Source organism: Hetaerina americana, unplaced genomic scaffold, assembly GCF_022747635.1.
Source record: "Hetaerina americana unplaced genomic scaffold, ioHetAmer1.1.p SCAF_4, whole genome shotgun sequence".
NCBI classification, from domain to species: domain Eukaryota; kingdom Metazoa; phylum Arthropoda; class Insecta; order Odonata; family Calopterygidae; genus Hetaerina; species Hetaerina americana.
Window position 1 is genome coordinate 35,241,764 of NW_027286985.1, and position 20,155 is coordinate 35,261,918.

General features: G+C 40.9%; 1 protein-coding gene across 5 annotated transcripts in view; it reads left to right on the top strand.

The window, feature by feature from the left end:
* Mical (Molecule interacting with CasL) overlaps positions 1–20,155 on the top strand; it is a 288,154-nt gene that overhangs the window by 206,181 nt on the left and 61,818 nt on the right. For all 5 annotated transcript variants that reach the window (XM_071589659.1, XM_071589662.1, XM_071589663.1 and 2 more), the window contains 5 exons: positions 14,175–14,470; positions 16,085–16,394; positions 16,819–16,932; positions 18,362–18,463; positions 18,756–19,012. In XM_071589659.1, the coding sequence (XP_071445760.1) occupies positions 14,249–14,470; positions 16,085–16,394; positions 16,819–16,932; positions 18,362–18,463; positions 18,756–19,012 (1,005 nt within the window). In that variant the 5' untranslated portion in view covers positions 14,175–14,248. The remainder of the gene's footprint in view (positions 1–14,174; positions 14,471–16,084; positions 16,395–16,818; positions 16,933–18,361; positions 18,464–18,755; positions 19,013–20,155) is intronic.

Below are 20,155 nucleotides of genomic sequence, written 5' to 3' on the forward strand. Positions count from 1 at the left end.
ATTATGGGTAATTGCTGTATGAGTCGTGTCCATATGGCCATTGATACTTCACCAATGACCACTCAAAAATATTATTCACAAATTTGGGCATGGAAAATGCGCGCTAAAGTTTTTATTCATCTAAAAAAATTATCTCCTATACTGTTTATACCGCCCATCGAAAATACGATATATTTTTAGACTAATTTTAGAATTGACGCGGTTTAAATAAGCCATAATAACCATCAATTTTCCTCAAAATTTCTGCGTCAACTTCTCTTTGCAGCATTCCCTGCGGCCCAAAACTGAAGTGTGTGTCAGGAAGTGTCATCAAAGTGTGATAAACATTATTAAAATGTGTATTCTGTAAAAAAAGGCAATAACCTCATTTAGTGGAGGGTTTATAGGGAAAGCAGCACGTAAAAATTCTGCCTGTTGATAGAGTCAGGATCGAGAAACCGACGGCTGTCCTTTAAACCTATTTGTTTATACTCGCGGATGCTTCTAGGAAAAGCAGTAAATTCAAGTATCATTTTGACAGTCGAATTTTTTAGTTCTTAAAAGTGGCCTATACCGCTTATAAGTGAGGAGTTATAGTAACCTCCTTAATGTCAAAAGTTAGCTCCGATTTCCTGACTCTCCAGTTTATTTTATTAAGGCCTTTCTTTTGGAAATTGGAAGGCGATGCCATTTACATTAATTAGGTTTTCTCTCGCATAGAGCCCAACGGTTTACGGAATAAATTTTAATGCAACCCTTAATATCCAGCCACTCCTTGTAAAAGTCATGAAATAGACTTCCGTTCTCTCGAGTGGGATAAATTGTCGTCCAAAATGACAGTGCACTCGTCATTCCCGGTTGAAATAGGTGCTCCTCCATGGTCACGAGCAGTCGTAGGCTTCGAACTTCGGGGGGCTTAATTTATGTTTTTAAAATGAAGTGTTTGGACGTTCTTGTGTGATGTATATTTTAATCGGAGAAAGGGAATATGGAAGTTTACGGCAAAGAACTCCTCAGTTCAATGTCGACGGCTCAATGGCGAGGGAAGTGGAATGCGTTTTCAGTGAGAAAAACATGGTGGTCCAGCACACTTTACAGTCTGGTTTCTGTCGTTTATTCCGGAGGTGTTGAATTAACGTGTTTAACAGAGTGACCGTGTTGACGGGCATATACTATTCACGAGCGTCTTATATTAGAAATTCAAAGCCCTCGGCTCGTGGAGGAATGAGATTTAAAGGGTAATTTATTTGAGCGTTCGGAAGTTCTAGGTGAGTGAGGAGTATTTATCCCCTTTACCCTCCCTCGAGTCCACCAATGCTTGGCGAGCGGTAGGGAAATTCGGGGTCGTCTCTCTCTCTCTCGATAGTGCGCTCAAGTTAATTCGGGTCTCGGCGCTTGCATTGTTCAAATCCATCATTCGGGCTGCGACCTCGCTGCTGGGCTCTCCAGCGCCCTCCAGCCAGCCGCCTGCGGAGCCCTCCTCCTCGTCCCGCCGCCACTCCGCTCCTCTTCAACCCTTCCTCCCTATACCGGCCTTTGATTTAGGTACCTGCTTCTTTTCTCTCGCTCCCTCCCTTCCCAAAACACCCTCCCGCCCCTGCCCTTCCTCCCCCGTCGCCCTTATTCGCAAACTCGCGAGTGTTTCTAAATTAGCCGGCAGAGGGTGTTGCCCTCCCCGCGTCCTCTCGCCGCCTCCCCTTCTCGCCTCTCCCTCCTTTCCCCCTTCGCCAAAGTGCCCGTCGCTTTCCTCTCTCTCTCTCTGGATCTCCCATTACATCCCGCCCTCTCTCCCTCCACATCCCTCTTTGCCCGCACTGCGCGCATTCATCGCGGTGGCCACCTTTTCGTTCTTCCCTTTCCGTCACTGCCTCTTTGGTCTCTCAGTCCCCCGCGCGTTTTTTTTCCTTTATTCATTGCCGTCCCCGAGCAAACTCTCGGAGGCCCTAATCGAATTTACGGTAAAAATTAATTGCGTTACAGACTTTTGAGTGTCGTGGAATTGAAGCGTGATGGCTGGGACTGAACGAAAGTCTTCGTGAATCAGAACTCGCGAATGAACTGTCATGGCTTCCTATTTTTTTTGTTCATTTATTGAGTTAAAACCCTAATCCAAAGAAGCCGAAGTTTTGAAATTTTTCATTGTGTATCCGCAAGCATGAAATTACAGCCAGAACAACCACAACAATCAATCACTTGGTGGAGAAGAGCCCATCTTGGAGGGAATCGAACCCTCAGATTACCTATTATCAGGCGAGGATGTAAAACCCGCCACCGCCGAAGATAGCCGGCTGGTTTTGCTTCTAGTGGAGCATTATTTGAACGAGCGTTTCTCCCGCGTTGCAGCGAGTTTCTATAACATCGACTAGTTGCCATTCCTCCTCAAATGGTGCTTTCGTCCACTCCTCATTATGTCCGTTTTCACTGGCGATCGCGATCTCATAGCCGCTGCTGCTGCTGTGCTGCAATCGCTGGTCACTTCAAGAAATGGTAATGGACGTAAATTTCAGACCTTACTCAGTCATACTTTCGGGGAGTAGAGGACTTAACGAGGCGGACAGAAGATAGGTCCTCCGGATATTACCTCCGCGTATATTCCCAGTCTGTGGAGTAACCGGAAATTTTCCGGAGCTGAAATCTCAAAGCTGTTGCCTAACAGGGACAGGGTATTTTATTTTATAGCTGCTTCTTCATTCGCAAGTAGCCATTTCTTAAATATTCCTCGCCTGGATAGTATAAAGTAGGTCGTACAATCCCGTCGAAAGAACTAGTTTTCCTGCATACCTGTAGAACCTCGATTTATTTTTTACATTGTTTTACTAAGACAGCTTAAAGAACAGTGTATAATATGAACATATGCGTCATCCTGTGCAGGCATGGAAGGCGTATCACGGTTCGAAAAAATTGTCTGGTGCAATTTCTTTAGATGATCTTGGGGCAAGAGTATTACAGAAGCGTGATCTGGGTAAGGGCCGGGGTTCCTAGTACTGTTTGCTTTTTCTGCTTTGAATTTTGCTTATCGGACCCCTTAATTCACTGCAAATTCTTCTTAAAGAAAACTGTTTTGCGAACGAACTTCCTGCTTCACTGTTTCTTAGTTTAGGAACTGATTTCCGTGCTCCCATAAAAGTTGATTGATTGGTGGGCAAATTGTTGTATATGTGAGTGACTTCCCGGGGATGAATTTTCTCATTAGTCCATTAAGCAAAGATCAACCTTTTTTCAGTATCCAGGATTAAATTAAAAGATAAGTTATAAAGATTTTGTCCAATGCTTTAATTAAACTTAAAGAAGTCGGCACTATCTATAGCAATCAATGCCTTTGTAAAATATTCCTTTGGTTGTTTGATCAAATTTAATACTGTAACCATGTAATCAGAGTCCTTTTGAGTGTATTTTAATAATCGTGGTGTGAAATAGATTTCTTACTGCTTACTTTTTCATTTGAAGGCTTAATGTCGCTCTTCCATAATTGTGTTAAAATTCGCCCCGTTTTGTTTGGGAGCTTCTTTTTGAGATTGGGAGACATATTACTGCAAATCGCTAATACTTATTAGATAGGCTGTAAGTTTTGTCAGAAATTCAATGCAATTTTCCACAGAAGTTTACATATTGAAGAATTGAAATTAACTGTACAGAAATAAATGTTGGTTCGTGTATTTTATTCTTTGTCAATAATGAAGATAGCAAGGCTCTGCTACTGGAAAAGGGATTAAATCAAAGATATTCGATGTACTTCTCGCTTGCCCTTAAAAATAAAATTGATATGTATATAAGCAAAAGAGTATAGCAATAGAAATATTATTAAGATAGCAAGTCGTAATTTAGATAATATCTTAATATTTTTGCGTAGGACATTTGAAGAAAGTGAGCTGTTCAGTGACAATATCCTACTCCTTGCTAAAATGTTCAGAAATACGTATATTAAAACTAATGTACTGATAGAGAGGAAAATGAACGAAGAGGTGATAAATTTTGGTATGAAGAGGTAGCGAGGTTTGAAGACTACCGCAGAAATAAGAACGTTATAAACGCAGGGAAGGGGGAAAATTGAATTGTAGACGGTAGAAAGTATTTGGAGTCGAAGAAGTAAATGCTGTGTGGGAAAGGGTGCTTATTTTTTGCAAAATGGTTTAGAAGACTACGTGCGACAGCCTTTAGGAACAATCCAAAACCTGTCTCTGATCGGTCCACAATCTATAACAATGGAAACCATAGCAATACCCTCCCCTGCCTACTCCACCATTCCCAGCTAGTGTAATCCTGCGTACAGCGACGGCATCATTGAGTCACTCTCGCGCATCTCTCTTTCTCTTTAGTCTCGCTCCTCTCTGGCCCATTGCTCGCCAATATAACACATCCCGTCTCCCCACAGTGAGAGGAGTCCCTTCCCCCCTCCCCCTTCCCTGTCATCCACCCCTCTTCCCGCCGCTTTGGTGTCCGTCGCCCCGCGAGAGCAGAGCGAGGACAGCTAATGGATTGCGATAGGAGTGAATTTCTCTGTATCCGTTTCACACACGCCGGTCTCCCGCGGCCTGAACAACAAGAGGGCGTAGTATTGTGCCCTGAGTGGGCGTTCAACCTCGGGGAATGTTTTCGTTAAATATGCTCCTAAAGGGTAATGATGCAAATGGATTTTGTTGTTTTCTTGACTCTTCAAAGTGTGTATACCGTTCGTAAGTGGTCAGTCAATGACAGCGAGAGGCGCAAAACACGATTAGCGTCCTCGTGTTGTTGTTATAAGACTACTGTGAGTGCGCCGTCGATCTGCTATTTGAAAGGAAACCATATCGGCGTTTCAGCAAAGGAAAAATACTGAATAAATCCGATTTCGTGCGCGTAATTTTAAGTTAATCTAGTGTCTTGATGATTTATTCAACGTTGTTCATCCCTGAAATGATCATGTTTTCAGTCGCTCAAATCTCCGTTTTCATGTTTCTCACCTGCAAGCACATTGGGAATTGAAATTAAACTGTTTGTTGTATTTCTTGGGCAACATTTTCCAATTTCAGTCGAATTCGATGCTAATCAACTCTTCCGTTGCATCTCCAGTGTGCATTCTGTGCCTCACTTGTGTGTCGCACCAGTTTCAAACTAGGATATCCCGTTCAATGTTCAGCTCGCACGTAACACCGACGGGGACACCGCAGACGAAGCGCCCGCTTTTTTTCCTTATCGACGTGATCCCTGGTGGGCAGCTTTCGGTCGCCTTCCCAGGCACTACCGATGAAAATGAAGAAGCATTCCATTTTTTTCCTAGAGAGAGGGGAGGAAGTGCACACGGAAATGGGAACGCTGCGCTCCGTCGCGTTCACCCCTTCAGCCGGGAGAGAGACCGTGAGTGCCAACGGCGTCGTAGGTCGAGGTCCTTTATGGAGTTCCGCGCCTCGGAGACGCGCCGAGGATGAGTCTGCTTTTGTGAAACCGAGTGCGAGCTTTTTGACGCGGGTTCGTGATGCACAGCCTTCCCCCCTCATGTATCCGCCCCACGCCCTTTCCTCACATTCCCCCATCTTCTTGCCATTTTCGTGGCAGCATCCTCGTGAAATCCTCCGGGGTTAAACTTGCGGTCCATCATCCTGAATTTCAAACGATCCCGATGTCATTTTCATGGCTGATGGCTACACGACGAAGAATGGGGTACTAGTGGTAGATATTAGGGGAGGCGACTGACAGCTAAGGTCATTTGTGACATTTGGGGCAGGTAGGCGATTCGGTAGGGTAGGATGTTCAGGGAATGTGGAAAGGGTAGAGGGAAAACTGGTGTCGAAATAAGTCTACACTAAACGTAATGCGCCATGGGATCCACAATTTAACGTCTCATCCGACGGACGGCGTACTTTCCTCTTGTGGTGCTCTCCACGTGACAGCTTCAAGTAGTGGTCGTGCGGCCTCCAAAACATCTGCCATCGCTAGTGCTCGAACCCGGGCCCTCGAGGCAGAAACCACCTCGCCTCTGGCCAAAGTAAGCATGGAGTTCAGGTGGTTGTTTCAGGTTAGGGGAGAGTTTTATCGGAGAGGAGCTGTGTATTATTATATTTTATTTGAATCCGATTTGATTGACACAGAATTTCATGCGTGAGATTGTTGTTACTCGTGAAAATTTCGTTGGTCATCTTTAATTTTAATCAGCGCTGTCATTGTCCTTATACCTGTCACCGTGTAGCGATAAGTATTTCGGAAGATTTGTTGAAACTGCAGTAACTTATGAGCCATGATGCAAAACCTTTTTATCCCGGCTGCACTCACGAGAAGTGGAATTCACTGCATCGGGCTCCGTGAGTACGCAAGGTTGACAAAGCTGTTTTTCCCCTAACTGCAGAAATAGCCTTTTGAAACGAATTGGTTGCTTTGATTTCTTCCAGAACAGTGTTAAACGATCATCACAGTGCGTAGACGTTTACGTACCTGCTTGTCTGGGGAAAAATGAACACCGTGAAAAGTCATCGACTTAAACAATGCATAAAATACTTCCTTTAAACGAGTGCTATTTGAAGTTTTACGAGTAATAATGCGAGTACTTCACTGGACCGTATCTTCTGAAGTAAGCCTAGCCTTTTCGGTAGCCTAAGTTTTCATCCACGCCCCTAACGATAGCTTTCGTCAGTGCGTGTCATTCATTTCTGCTATTTCTGTTCACTCCGTCACTTCCATTCGGATATTCGTGTTAACCGAATTTTAAATGATGGCGAGTTCGCAGCGCCCACATTTTCGACGAAACGCCCACCCACCAACGATACCGTCTGGGAATACGTTTCCCCAGAAAGTCCCCTGCCCTCCGTTGTTTCCGCGCTCGGATCGACGTCAAGGATATCGCCCGCGAGGCGGATGCCCCTCCTCCCGCCTTGGACGTCGGGGGCCACTGTGGTGGTCACCGCACCTTTGTCCAACTGGAACCCTTCCAAAGAATTGTCTCTTCCAATGTAAAGGAGGTCTGCCTCCGCTCCTCCCCCCACTCCGCCCTACTCTTCTCCCCTTCCTTCCTCACCCCTCATCCCTACCATTCCCCACGAATCGCGCATCACGTCTCTTCCCATTGCGGGCACCGTTCCAGAGCCTCCTTTGCTGTGCAGGGCGTAGGATTAATGCGGGAGGAGAGCTTGGGAGACACGGGTGAGGAAATCATGAAAATATTGAGAGGCAAGTTGGTGCGGGAGTATGCAGGAAGGAACGAAAACAGGACTCAACATTTAATAACAATCGTATCCCATTGTTCGAGGCCTTCAGTAAGAATTTTTGTGTTATGGATTCCCCCTTTGAAAAATTGGTGGTGCCTAGCGTACAAATACCGTTGAAGATAAAGTTTCATTGCAGAAATTAAATTGGCGCGCAAATGACGCATCTTAGGTCTGTGATTTAGTGTCCAAATGTGTACTTTATTTCGTTTTCATTTGAATATTGCGGTGCATAAATGATGAATAGGTACTTCTTTCTGTTCTCCTGACGATGAATCCGTGCCAGTGGGAAATGTTAGGTAAACGTAGCCATCCGGTTAACATTTTTTCTTCCCCGTTAAATCAGTTCTGCTGTGTGAAGTTTAAGGATTCACAATTGAGTGGGTTATATTAAAATTTTTGGCCTCTTCATATCTAAGCTCTAGTGACAGCGCTGGTCTTAGGAATCCTGTGATATTTTATTGAACGCAGATTTCGTCATTCTCCGCATGTCTGCAGCTCTAATGCCCCCAATATTTTAAAGTCCTCTGGAGCCTTCGTTTGTTCAGGACCCGTTCTGTTCTCATATTCCATTTCCTTTTGTTTTGTAGGCACAAGGAAAACCCACAGTTCACTTCTAAAAATGTTTTCGGCTGTCTCTTTCCGTGATTTCAAAATATTACTCAACGGTGACTTTTAATTTCGTCCCTTTTTAAAATTTTATTCCATGAATGTCGTAAATTTCGTCCTTGGTAAATTGAAGGAATTGGAGACGTTCTCCCTTTTGCTAAATGTTTAAGGAATGGATAGCTGGGTCGGGACGTCGTCATCTCACCAATTTTCCCCATGCAAAAAACAAGTATTTTATCATACCCTCAGTAAAATCACAAGAGATTTACGTGAATGGGGGTGCAAAATACGGCGAGACAAAAACAGTAAATCCGACTTTAATTACGGCTTAAGCGTGCACTTCCCTGAGGCGACGTCACGAAGGGTCGAGTTAATGAGAGTGATGTCGGTCACATGTAGAGAGAGAGAGAGGGGGGGAGTAGGCCGCGTCCTCACTGATTCGTTTGCTGTGCGAAAATTTCGTCAAACAGTGATGTGGTTACTATCCCCGTAGTGCTTTCGTCCTTTGGATGGCAAAACCTAAGCAATCACCGCATTACCATCGTCTAAATACTCCACTCCCCCTCCAGTTGGCGGTCGAGGCGGTAGTCTCATTGCGTACGCTCTTATCTCGTTCAAGGAAGGCCGATGACGCGCTGAGGGAAATAGTTCATCCTTCGCGTTCGGCGAGAGAGGGCGTGTGAGCGAGTGTGCGTGCTAGTGAAACGGATACCAATAGGGGCTCCTGAGTGCATTCATTCTTTTCTTCAGCCACGGAGATGCGTCGTCGTACAGTTCTTCCATCTCCAGGGCGGGTCATAAAAGTCGTGTCACGGTGCCGCGAGTGCTTTCGATCGAACCGGAGTGGGATCTCTCCCCCCTTCGTGCTTCCCGCTTGTTAGCTGGTGCATTCGTTCGTTCGCCTCGTGTGGACGGGAAGTGATTCGTCTTCCTGGGGTGGCCTGGCTCCCCCCGCTATCGCGGTGGATGCTTTTACCATCGCCCCGGTTCGCGTCTACCACCGACCCAAAGGCGGGGGATATTTCCCGGCCGTTTACCGGGGAAAGTCGGCAGACTGCACTTTTTTTCGAAAGAGCTGTAAGATAAAATTGCTCTCCATGGTGGAGATCTTGACGTAAGTGGGTTTCTTTGTTGTTGGACTAAAATGCTCTGGTTGCGTTTCGCTTCCAGTATCATGAGCTTTGAATGCGCTTTACCGTATTTTGTTATTGTGCAAGCAAATTCAAAATGTAAACTTGCCATTAGTGCCATCCTAATTCACAGCCTAAGTATGTGCAGGCAAACCCATTTCAGTCATCCAATGCAGCTGTGCTTCTTCTCCATTGTAATTCGGTTTGTAACTCAAATTTTTATAGTAATTGTATAGTAACCTGCCTCATGAATCTTTCATCTTGTTTGTACTGCTTAATCAATCGCTAGGTCGCTCCTCTTTTTGGGACTACGACCAATAGTAACATTTTTCGTGTTTGAGATTGTTTTTTCCACATTAAAGCCAAATATTCTTTTGGTATGAAAGCCAGGATCCCAAGTTTAAAATAACTTCGATACGGCCGACCTAATCCCACCACGTTCTGGTGTCAGTGCAACCTGTTGCAACCAGTGGCGGGCTCAGGAAGGGGGTGGGGCACGACTTCCCCGAACTCCTCCCATGCGATGATGTTTCTTTGATTCAGTTCTAATAAATTATTTGAAGTTATGTATACAAACCCAGAAACCGAAAAAAAATATTGTAACAAAACTTTCGCATTTCAATTCTTGCCGACTTCGGTCTTCGCTCCTCCTATCCGTTCTACATGGGCAGGATAGACCGTCGCCGTAAGTCGAGCCTTGATCAACCCGTTTGCAGCGCATGATTTCTTGAAAAGATGTGAAATTTCAAAACTCAGGTTTTGGCAGCTTGATTTTCTGCTTTGATGCAAACAAGAATAAATGCTTGTTGGATAGTTCATAAATCTAATGAACCATTATGAAATGACCCTCCACTTGTAGATATATCTCGCACCATCTGTACGCGTTTTACCTTTTTGCCCTAAGATAAATGCTTAAATCTGCATATATTCGCGCTGAACTTTTCATTCAAGTTTAACTTCATCCGGGGTTGGAAAACTTGATATCGGCATTCTTATCTATAAAATGTTATAGCATGTAACGTTTGTCGTAGATCGGTATCGACTGTGAGTATATTGTATTGACGATAGAAATTAGCAGAGGACTGTAATGTGGTTGAAACCAAATACTTATTTTTACCCTTTTCAGTTCATAATTCCCCTCTAGCGAATCTCGAGTGAATAATTTTGTACATTGTAGCTGGATATAAAATGATGTAAATCACTTTAGTCCATATATTATTGAAGTTCGAATCCTCTTCATCTCATCGCCATGATTTGCTAATGAAACGTTGGTTAAATGAACTAAGATAACCTTCACCTTGTTCTAAACTAATCAATGATCAAATCCACATATTCGCTTCCTTGCCCTTGCTGCTCAAGATCCCCAGGAAGATCTGGTCCCCATGAAATCATACACGCTAGGCTTAGATCAACTTGTCCACGTGCTTCACACGGATTCGAAGCCGAACCTCCATTCAGCATCCAAGCGTTTTACCCACTGGACCACCACACCGTCTCTCCCTGGGTGACTGGATGAAATAACCTCACGAGTTCTCTCGCGTACTCGGATCCCGATGTGTATGAAGTCCGTAACGGCACCTTCTCTTGAGAGATAGGCACTAAAATAACCCGTTGATAATAGACCCGTAGCAGTAGGCACGTCTCGTGTGTGTTAACTCTTATCGCATATCCCCGATTTGAGCCGCTGCCCTTCGGTCAGCAGCCTGAATGCTTTGAATGTGGCTACTCGTAATGAAATTATCCGAAATTAATCGGGGATGCTAGATGCGCTGACGGTTTCGCGTTAATTGAAGCTTCACAATCTCTGCATCAGATCTCGCTCTGGATTCCCATTTGGCCACCCCTGCGATAGGGTATCTAATAATCAAGTACATCCGGCACAACAGCCGACGGGTGCGGCAAGGACCAACGCCCGGAGGGAACCCTCATGGGTCAATCTTCCCTAGACGTGACCATCCATGTGATATATAATTGGAGGTAAACTGGTGTGTATTTCACAAGGATGAATCATTGGGTATTGATATTATATTAGATCGCATAACCATAACCAAAGGCATTATCTAGCATAATTGATTTTCATTGTGTTAAGCGTTCCCATGTACGTGGGCTGGCCTTTTATTGTGATAAGTAAGTAAATGGAGGACATCGGTAATTCATTCCACGAGTGTGAGTGATCAGTCATTAATATTTTATTTCCAAGTATTACGATAATCTTGACATTGGGGATATATATATATATATATATATATATATATATATATATATATATATATATATATATATATATATATATACTCATATATACAGAAACATATATAAGGAAAAGGGATAGGAACACGTATAAAGGACGAACACAATAGAGGTGGGGAAGGCGGAATCGAACGGATCACAAGAGTAAAAATATTTCCTCAACCGGGACTCGAACACCGGATCTTTCCACTTGCCGGGCGGATGCTCTTAACCACTTGAGCTATCGAGGATATGTAATTTACCCTGAGATCCGTGGGTCTTATATGTCGCCAAGCGCCCCGATTCTTTAGCCAAGAGATGGCGTCAGGGGGCTGTTTCACCCACCAAAGGAGAAATAGACAATACACAAGAGGAAAGGACAGTGGTTAGAATTCATACAACATCATACAGGAAAAGAACAGTGCGTTTCGTGGCACGCATAGCCAGAAGAAAGAGATGAGCCACATTGGCCAAATACACATTCAAACACGAAATCCCGCCAAACGGCGAATAAATACTCATATATACAGAAACATATATAAGGAAAAGGGATAGGAACACGTATAAAGGACGAACACAATAGAGGTGGGGAAGGCGGAATCGAACGGATCACAAGAGTAAAAATATTTCCTCAACCGGGACTCGAACACCGGATCTTTCCACTTGCCGGGCGGATGCTCTTAACCACTTGAGCTATCGAGGATATGTAATTTACCCTGAGATCCGTGGGTCTTTCTTCTGGCTATGCGTGCCACGAAACGCACTGTTCTTTTCCTGTATGATGTTGGATGAATTCTAACCACTGTCCTTTCCTCTTGTGTATTGTCTATTTCTCCTTTGGTGGGTGAAACAGCCCCCTGACGCCATCTCTTGGCTAAAGAATCGGGGCGCTTGGCGACATATAAGACCCACGGATCTCAGGGTAAATTACATATCCTCGATAGCTCAAGTGGTTAAGAGCATCCGCCCGGCAAGTGGAAAGATCCGGTGTTCGAGTCCCGGTTGAGGAAATATTTTTACTCTTGTGATCCGTTCGATTCCGCCTTCCCCACCTCTATTGTGTTCGTCCTTTATACGTGTTCCTATCCCTTTTCCTTATATATGTTTCTGTATATATGAGTATTTATTCGCCGTTTGGCGGGATTTCGTGTTTGAATGTGTATATATATATATAGATATATATATGTATATATATCTTGGAGATATTTCACCTACCAAAATACCGTTATTGTCCCGCGGCTAGCTTGGTATGTACTCACATGTGATGTGTTGCCTTCCCAGCTGTTTTCCTCTCGGTATCAGGAAAAGATGAAGTGTTCAATTACAAAGGCTATACCGTGTCATATACTGTATATTGTTTGCGTAGGAGGGTCCCCTGTAACCCGGTCCCTATAGATAGGAACGATGGTTGCGTGAAGTTAGGGTCCCTCGAAAGAACACACCACCGAGGCGTGCTCGTATCACTCAAAAGTGGGAGTTGAAACGTGTCCCGCAAGAGCGTTTTCACCCGTGAATTTACACTAATATCAGTTGCCTAGACAAGGGATCGGAAATCCCCGTGGGGACTGCCTCATTCATCGCCCGGCGACGTCCGTGGTTTATTTCCCACTCTCCCTTGCCGTCCCCCTCCCTCCTCTCCCGCCGCATATCCCGCATCCCTCTGGGGAGCTGTGGGGGATAAATAGGGGAGGGAAGTATCTAGCAGCCCGGCGACGACCAGTCCCGTGAATCACCCGGCCTGCCCCCCTTCTTTCTCTTTCCCCCTTTCACACACACACACAAATAGACTCTCCATTGCTGTCGTTCGTTTTCTCCCTCCCGCCCTTCCCATTATTTTCCTCTCTGCCGCGACGGGCGGACGCAGGATGGGGAAGAGGGAAGCGGCGGCCGATGCAGACTCCCCCGCTTTTAACTAGGGTGGGAAAAATGATCGTTGCGGCCGGTTGGTGGGTGCATTCGTGTGCTCACCCTAGGGTTTCGATTTTCGGAAATCGTCGGGGTATTTTTTTTTCAATCGTTGCTCCCCATGCGGCGGTCTTGTCGCATCCGATGGGGTTCGTCCTGCATTGTGGGATTGTGAAAGCTCTCAAAGTAATCCTATGAGCGCGTTGGGTTGGTTGAATTAAATATTCGTATTATCTTGTCCGAATCGGGTCATAAATAATGGATTCGGTCTGCGGAGAAAAAAAAATTTCCCCGGTCAATTACTTGCTAAATCATAATGTTTACACGGGATATCTGTTGTGCAAGAAATAAAAATATACCCTGCTGGTATATAAAAAAATCCACGATTAATGATATTGTCGAGAAAAATAAATACAAATGCTACATTTCCTGGTTCTATCCTGGCTTCCCCCCTCTTATCAAATCAGAGGCAATCAAATCGTTCATAATGAAATTAAGAATACAAAGTAACTTTCCACTGTCCTTTATTACTGTACAACCGGTTTCAACGCTCAAGCGTCATCATCAGATCATCCGCTCAAGCGTCATCATCAGGTTGAGCCAGGAACAATTGAATATTCAAATCGTTCATATTTGTGATCTAACTTTAGACTTTCTTAAAATTTCATTTCTCTCTTCCTGGAGCACTCCAAACATAACCTAATTCGATGATTTCCTTCGTTAAAATTCTTTCAATCTATACACAAAATTGTATTCTTGAATGTCTGGTAGGTGTTTTTAGAACGGTATTATGCGCTGCTAAATTAAAAATCAAATTCCTGATACATCTTTTGTTAAACAAAGTCGAAGTCATTTATGTTCATAAGAGAATATTGCTAATGTTGCTTCACTTGGGTACTCTTGGTGATCATCTAAAAGCCAAAGTTAGATTCATAAGGTCATGCTAATGATTATTTTATTAAGATTGATGAGGTCTGATGATGCTTAATACTACATATTTCGTTCAATATGGTATCCAGAAAATTCGTTGTGAAATTGACCAACTGCAAAAAGGTCACAGCTTTTCAAATTATTGCTTGTATTGGGAAAGTTACATTGTTTTTTGGTGTCTGAAGGTGCCAACAGTATAAGTTTTCTTTTTCTGTTTCAGGGGCTATAGAGGTGCTTCCCTGAAGGGCTAGGGAGGTCAGTTCTTCTCTCTTAGCTGGTTCTGGAGAGGGGAACATGGCCGATCAACGGGTAACGGCAGTGGGCTGCAGTGGTGGGATGGTGGCAGATGCTGGAGGCGGAGGGCTTTCCAAGGAGGTGCTAGCACTTGCCTCTGATGTCTTCGACCGATTTTGTGCCGCAAATACTTTGCGCACAATTCTCTCTCTGCACCGCCATCTTTGTGATCTCCTACGAATCAAGCCCACCAATTTTCCACAGTTTTATCCAAAAATAAGAGTAAGTGATTTCAATCTTGACTTTGATCAGATAAAATATTCTTTCCCAGTTATAAATTTCAATTAGTGATTCTTTATAGTCATTGATCGCCATTCTTCTTAAAGGCATTCACTAAAATGTGCTTTTCAGGAGGATCATGTGATTCAAGTTGAAGTGACCCCATTTTATCTTTTAAGTACATGTATGTTAATGATTAATGGGTACATGTCCACGTAAAATTTTGACTTAATGTACCAAAGGAGATTTTCTCATGGAGTAAGTGAGGAAGTGGACCCATCCATTTCTCACTGATACCTATATTGTAATGAATCCACATTCACTCTTATTGTCTCATCAAACTCATTCTCTGTGCAGAACTTACAGAGTTCGATGCTTCATATTAAGAAAATGTGATTGCTAACTTAAAAATGAATCATATCACTCTTTAGTTTGTTCTTTTCTGCATAGTTTTTTGCAAGTATAATTTTTGCATTATTTGAAAATCTGATGAAGAGCATCAAAAAAGTATGTTTTTCAAGCTGCTCTTCTGATGCTTTATTATTGTTGCTTAGTATTGCCAAAGTTTTCACTCATTCAATCTAAAATTTTAATATTGTTTGGAAGTATGTATTAAATAATTACAGTAAAAATTGTAACCACATATATATTGTTTAATGACTTGTTAAATGTTCAAAATAATTATTTTCCTCTGGTTCTTTATGACGCAAATACATTTGAATACAAGTATTCTTCATGTTAACATTTAGTTTGAAACTGACAGATATTTTATCACCTGAATCTTGTCGTAAGCTGCAGATTCTCTTGCGGTTTTATGTGAGAGTGAAATTGAAAATTTCTTTGGAGCTGGTTGAGCAATGCTAGAGGCTTATAATAGGAACTTCATCTATTTCTGTCCCTGTTGACTCTGTATTTTAGTATTTTTGCAGATCTTGCTTAGCGTCATCGTCTGAACTTGTTCACCACTTGTTTGTAAAATACCTCGCAAGACAAAATTCCTTTCCTCATCCTGTTCATTCTTTCATTCTGTGAAAAGATACCTGAAACTATAATATTTATATGAGTAAGATTTCATATTGCCCACGTATGCAGTTTAAAATGGTGTATTGCACTAATTAGTGCCCCGAGGCAACTACAGAATACTTAACCCTACTTAAGCTATAGGTATATAGTATATAAAACTCTAGCTTTCTTTCAATTTGGAATTGTTGATAGATATCTTAACAGGTAATATCAAAAGGCGATCTCTGGAATTAGTGTAATTAATATTTAACTCCAAATACCTGCATGCTGAGAAATTTTGTCTGGTTGAGCCAGCAATTTTAATGTCATTCAGTTTGAAGATAATGTGTGATAGTATTTTCTGAGTGTGAAGAACTCAATGAATGTCGCACAACTCTGCATTCTCTACATGAATGTAATGATGAACATTTAAAGGAGACATTTTCTCCTATATTCTGGGAAATACATGAAGCATTCTTTACATGGTTTTTCTTGATTTTTTTAGATGTATTGTAATCTGTTATGAGGTTAACTGTGTCAAGTTCAAATGTAATGAAATGTAAATGCATAAGTGAGCCACCCACACTCATTCAGTGCTTGTTTCTCTCCAAATAGGGAAGATTAAGATCATGGAAAGCAGAAGCTATTTGGGCGAAGTTTGATAAGCGAGCATCTCACAAGTGCTATTCGCGTGGAAGGGCATGCCCAAACACAAGGGTGTTTATTATTGGTGCTGGACCCTGTGGATTACGCACTGCCATTGAAGCTCAGTTACTAGGTGCCAAAGTAGTGGTTGTAGAGAAGCGTGATCGGATCTCCCGAAACAATGTGCTTCATTTATGGCCCTTTGTTATCCATGATCTCCGAGCGCTGGGAGCAAAGAAATTCTTTGGGAAATTCTGTGCTGGCTCCATCGACCACATTAGTAAGTACTGAAGCATATATTTTCTAACACAAAGTATATTATTAGATGCACATTTTATTCCACATTCTAAGATGCTATTCAGTTGTAAAATGTTAAACGTATTCCTTTTCCTGTAGTCCAGGAACTTTTCTTATTGCATATAAATATCATCTAATACATCATCAGGTTTACAGTCTTTTTATATAGTTCATCAAATGACCTCCCTATAGATGTGGGGCACCTAAACTTCAAATGTATAGATTGCAAGAAAAACATTTGTCATATAAGATAGATAGATATTGATTTTATTTCCATGGCTATCACATTGCCATCAATTCAAAATTTCATAATTTATGTTTATTTTGCCATCTTTAAATTCTAGCCGTATGAAAAAATAATGCAAAAATATTTTTTATGGTGAAAAATGTATTCATCCTTTCAACAGGTATTCGTCAACTTCAATGTATATTGTTAAAATCTGCTCTCCTTTTGGGAGTTGAAGTACATGAAGGTGTTAGTTTTGAAGGACTCAGGCCTCCACCTGAAGACCAATCTGACAGTAAGTATTTCTTATGATTATATCAGATAACATGATCAGTTTATGCTATTTTCAGAAGAAAAGTGTGCCACAAAATGGGAATATTAAAACTGAGACTCTTAATGAGTACCTTTTTTTATTTTTCTTTGTGTATAGCTATTATATTGGGATGAAAATTTCAGTTGTAATTTTTATCAGCCACATGATAATTAGACCTGCAGGACTATTTGGGGGCAAAGTGAAAGTAAAATGTAGGTTTAACAGAGTGCAAATAAATTACAGGTTTTTGAAAAATTTTTGAGGGAAAACTGGCTTAGGAAAATATAATAAGAGGGAAGCTGAAAAGGGAAGTGTTAATGACAGTGGTAGAAGGTGAATATATGGGTGAAATTAGGAAAATGTATTTGGGGATATAGAATGAGATTGGTAATTAAAGAATAGCATGAGGGAATATTTTTAGGTGGGTGAGAAAGAGGCAAGTAGAGAGGATTTGGCTTTGAATAATGTGAAATAAAGTTTGAAAACATTTTAATCTGAAGTGCCAGCGATAATAATAGAAAGTAATGTATGAAATTGAATGTTTTTTATTTTCAAAAAGGTTTTTTTACTAAGGATGGTAAGCAGAGAGATGGATGGTCTAGGTTCTCTTTTTGGATAAAATGTATGATGAACTCCAGAATTAAATTTATATAATTTAGTGGCTGTCTAGTGTGTATCTATGAGCACTCTCTATTAGGCTTGTTCAGAAAGCCTAATAGAGAGTGTTTGCATCAATACTTTTACGCTAGTCTTTGGTTTACATAGCCAGCTTGATGGAGCATAAGAAGCAGTTGTTGATGTGAATTTACAATAATCCCAGCAGCACACATTTACTTCAGCAGAAGCATTTAAATGATACCATGGTATGCTCCTACAATGGAACAGAGTATTTATTTAGGGAAGCACTAGCATGCCCCACCAACACTTCTACCCTTAATGGATGGGTTTTTTTCCCTCAATCACATCACCTTAGCCTTGGCTCCTCAAATGTAAAATATCTTAAATTAATTTGTTGTCTGTGACATAACTTTATGGAATTTACATGACATATTAAAATTGAAATCTTAAATTAGCACTTTTTTCCCCATTAAAATCTCTAGTGTAGTTGTGTCCGGTTTTACATTGCCGCTTTCTTTATCATTCCCCTCTATATAGTTTATTTGATTGTAGTTGATCATGGAGGAACATAGCATGTGGCATGAATTATTTCTGTTGATAATATATTCTTGTTTTCATATTTTTTAATACCCAAAGACTTGAGTTATGGAAAAGAGTTTCATAATATTATACTTTAATCTTTTTATTTTTAGCAAAAAGATAATTCTATTATTTCTGATAATTTCCATTCTACCATCAATTGGTAGCTGCTTTGTTTATTAATTTTACAAGAGATTTGGTGTTTATATTGAAGGAATTGGATGGAGAGCAGATGTGTTGCCAGCTGATCACCCTGTCGCTCAGTATGAATTTGATGTGCTTGTTGGTGCTGATGGGAAAAGGAACACTCTTGAAGGTTAGTAGTATTAATCATGTATTCAACGGTGGGCTGACAAAAAACAAAGCTATTTTTTTAAGATTGCATTTTTCACTGACTTGATCAGTTATGATCCAAGAGCATATTAAGTCAAATGGAAGATCCTAGATGATGGTGTCATCTACAGTTTCTTGTTCTTGCAATTTATTGATATTTTTGGAATAAGTAGCTTTTTTGTGGACACTTTCAGCCTTTTATTTATTTCTTTTCCATTTTATTTTAATATGAAAATTGAACTGTTTATGGCATTCTCTATTCCATTCCATTTCAGGTTTTAAACGGAAGGAATTCAGGGGTAAGCTGGCAATAGCAATCACTGTGAATTTCATCAACAAGCACACCGAGGCTGAGGCTAGAGTGCAAGAGATCTCTGGAGTTGCTTTTATTTTTAGACAAAAGTTTTTTCAAGAGATGAGAGCATCCACAGGGATTGACCTTGAAAACATTGTATATTACAAGGATGAGACTCATTACTTTGTAATGACAGCTAAGAAGCACAGTCTACTCGCAAAGGGAGTGATTTTGCAGGTTTGTTTTCAGTTGGAACATAAATTATTCCATATGTAACACTCATCAATTTCTGTCAATATTATATTGCTCCAAATTTAATTCATGGTATAGCAGTTACAAATCAAAATCTTGTTAAATTGATGTCCTGCAGGGGGGGTATGGATATAAGACATGGTAAAACTATAATTTTGAGAATATGGTGTGTGCTCTGACTAATAATTTAAGTACGGTGACACATGATTTGTGCTGAACCCAATTGATATAAAATTCTTTTATATAAATTGTGTGGGTGTTCCTATGAAAACACAATCAATTGAAACCAGGAATCATATGAATTTAAAATTTGATCAAATCCAAATCCTTTCTTTCATCAAATCCCATGTTTAAAACTTGAATCCTTCTTATTCAATTTTAAATTTTGAATCCTTATTCTCATTTTATTTTGTTTTGCTTGGATCCAATAGATTTATTTATCATTTTCAATAATTTGAATCCATTAGTTTAATTTTCATTTTCTCAAAAGCAGTTTTACATTTCAATTAACTAAATAATAAAAGTGTTGTAATTTCAAGTTAAAAATAAAATTTCTTAAATTTTTTAATGATTAATACTATTATTAACATATTTTTACTGTACTTGGCTGTGTCTTAGGGATATTCATTTGTGATTTACAATTCTCAGCGCTTGAAATACAACATTACTTTACTATTGGCCAGCTTTCTTCATCTATATTGTATATGAAATCCTTCTTGGATGGATATAATTTGGGGAGAAAGATAATAATGCACAATAGAACTTGAAGAAAAAGAGTTCAATGATATCTACTAGCGGGAAAGATATTGATGCTATCTCAATGATGATTTTAAATAGTGTTTGCACACTCTAGCATTCTCTTATGGGAGAGCCAACCATAAGAATACTTGATGGTCATCATTCACAAGAGATGATATTATTCATTATAAACATATGTAAATATTATCAGTAACTTTTGCAATACCATGCTATTGATTTTGTGAGGGCTTAAGATAACATTTTGGAACATAATTTGCCATGGCTGTGTTATAAATACAAGTACAATAATTTTTAAGTTTTGAATGCTGAAAAGTAAAAATAACGTTACTCGGTCTCTATTTCCAATGATTTTAATGACCTAGTTGATAA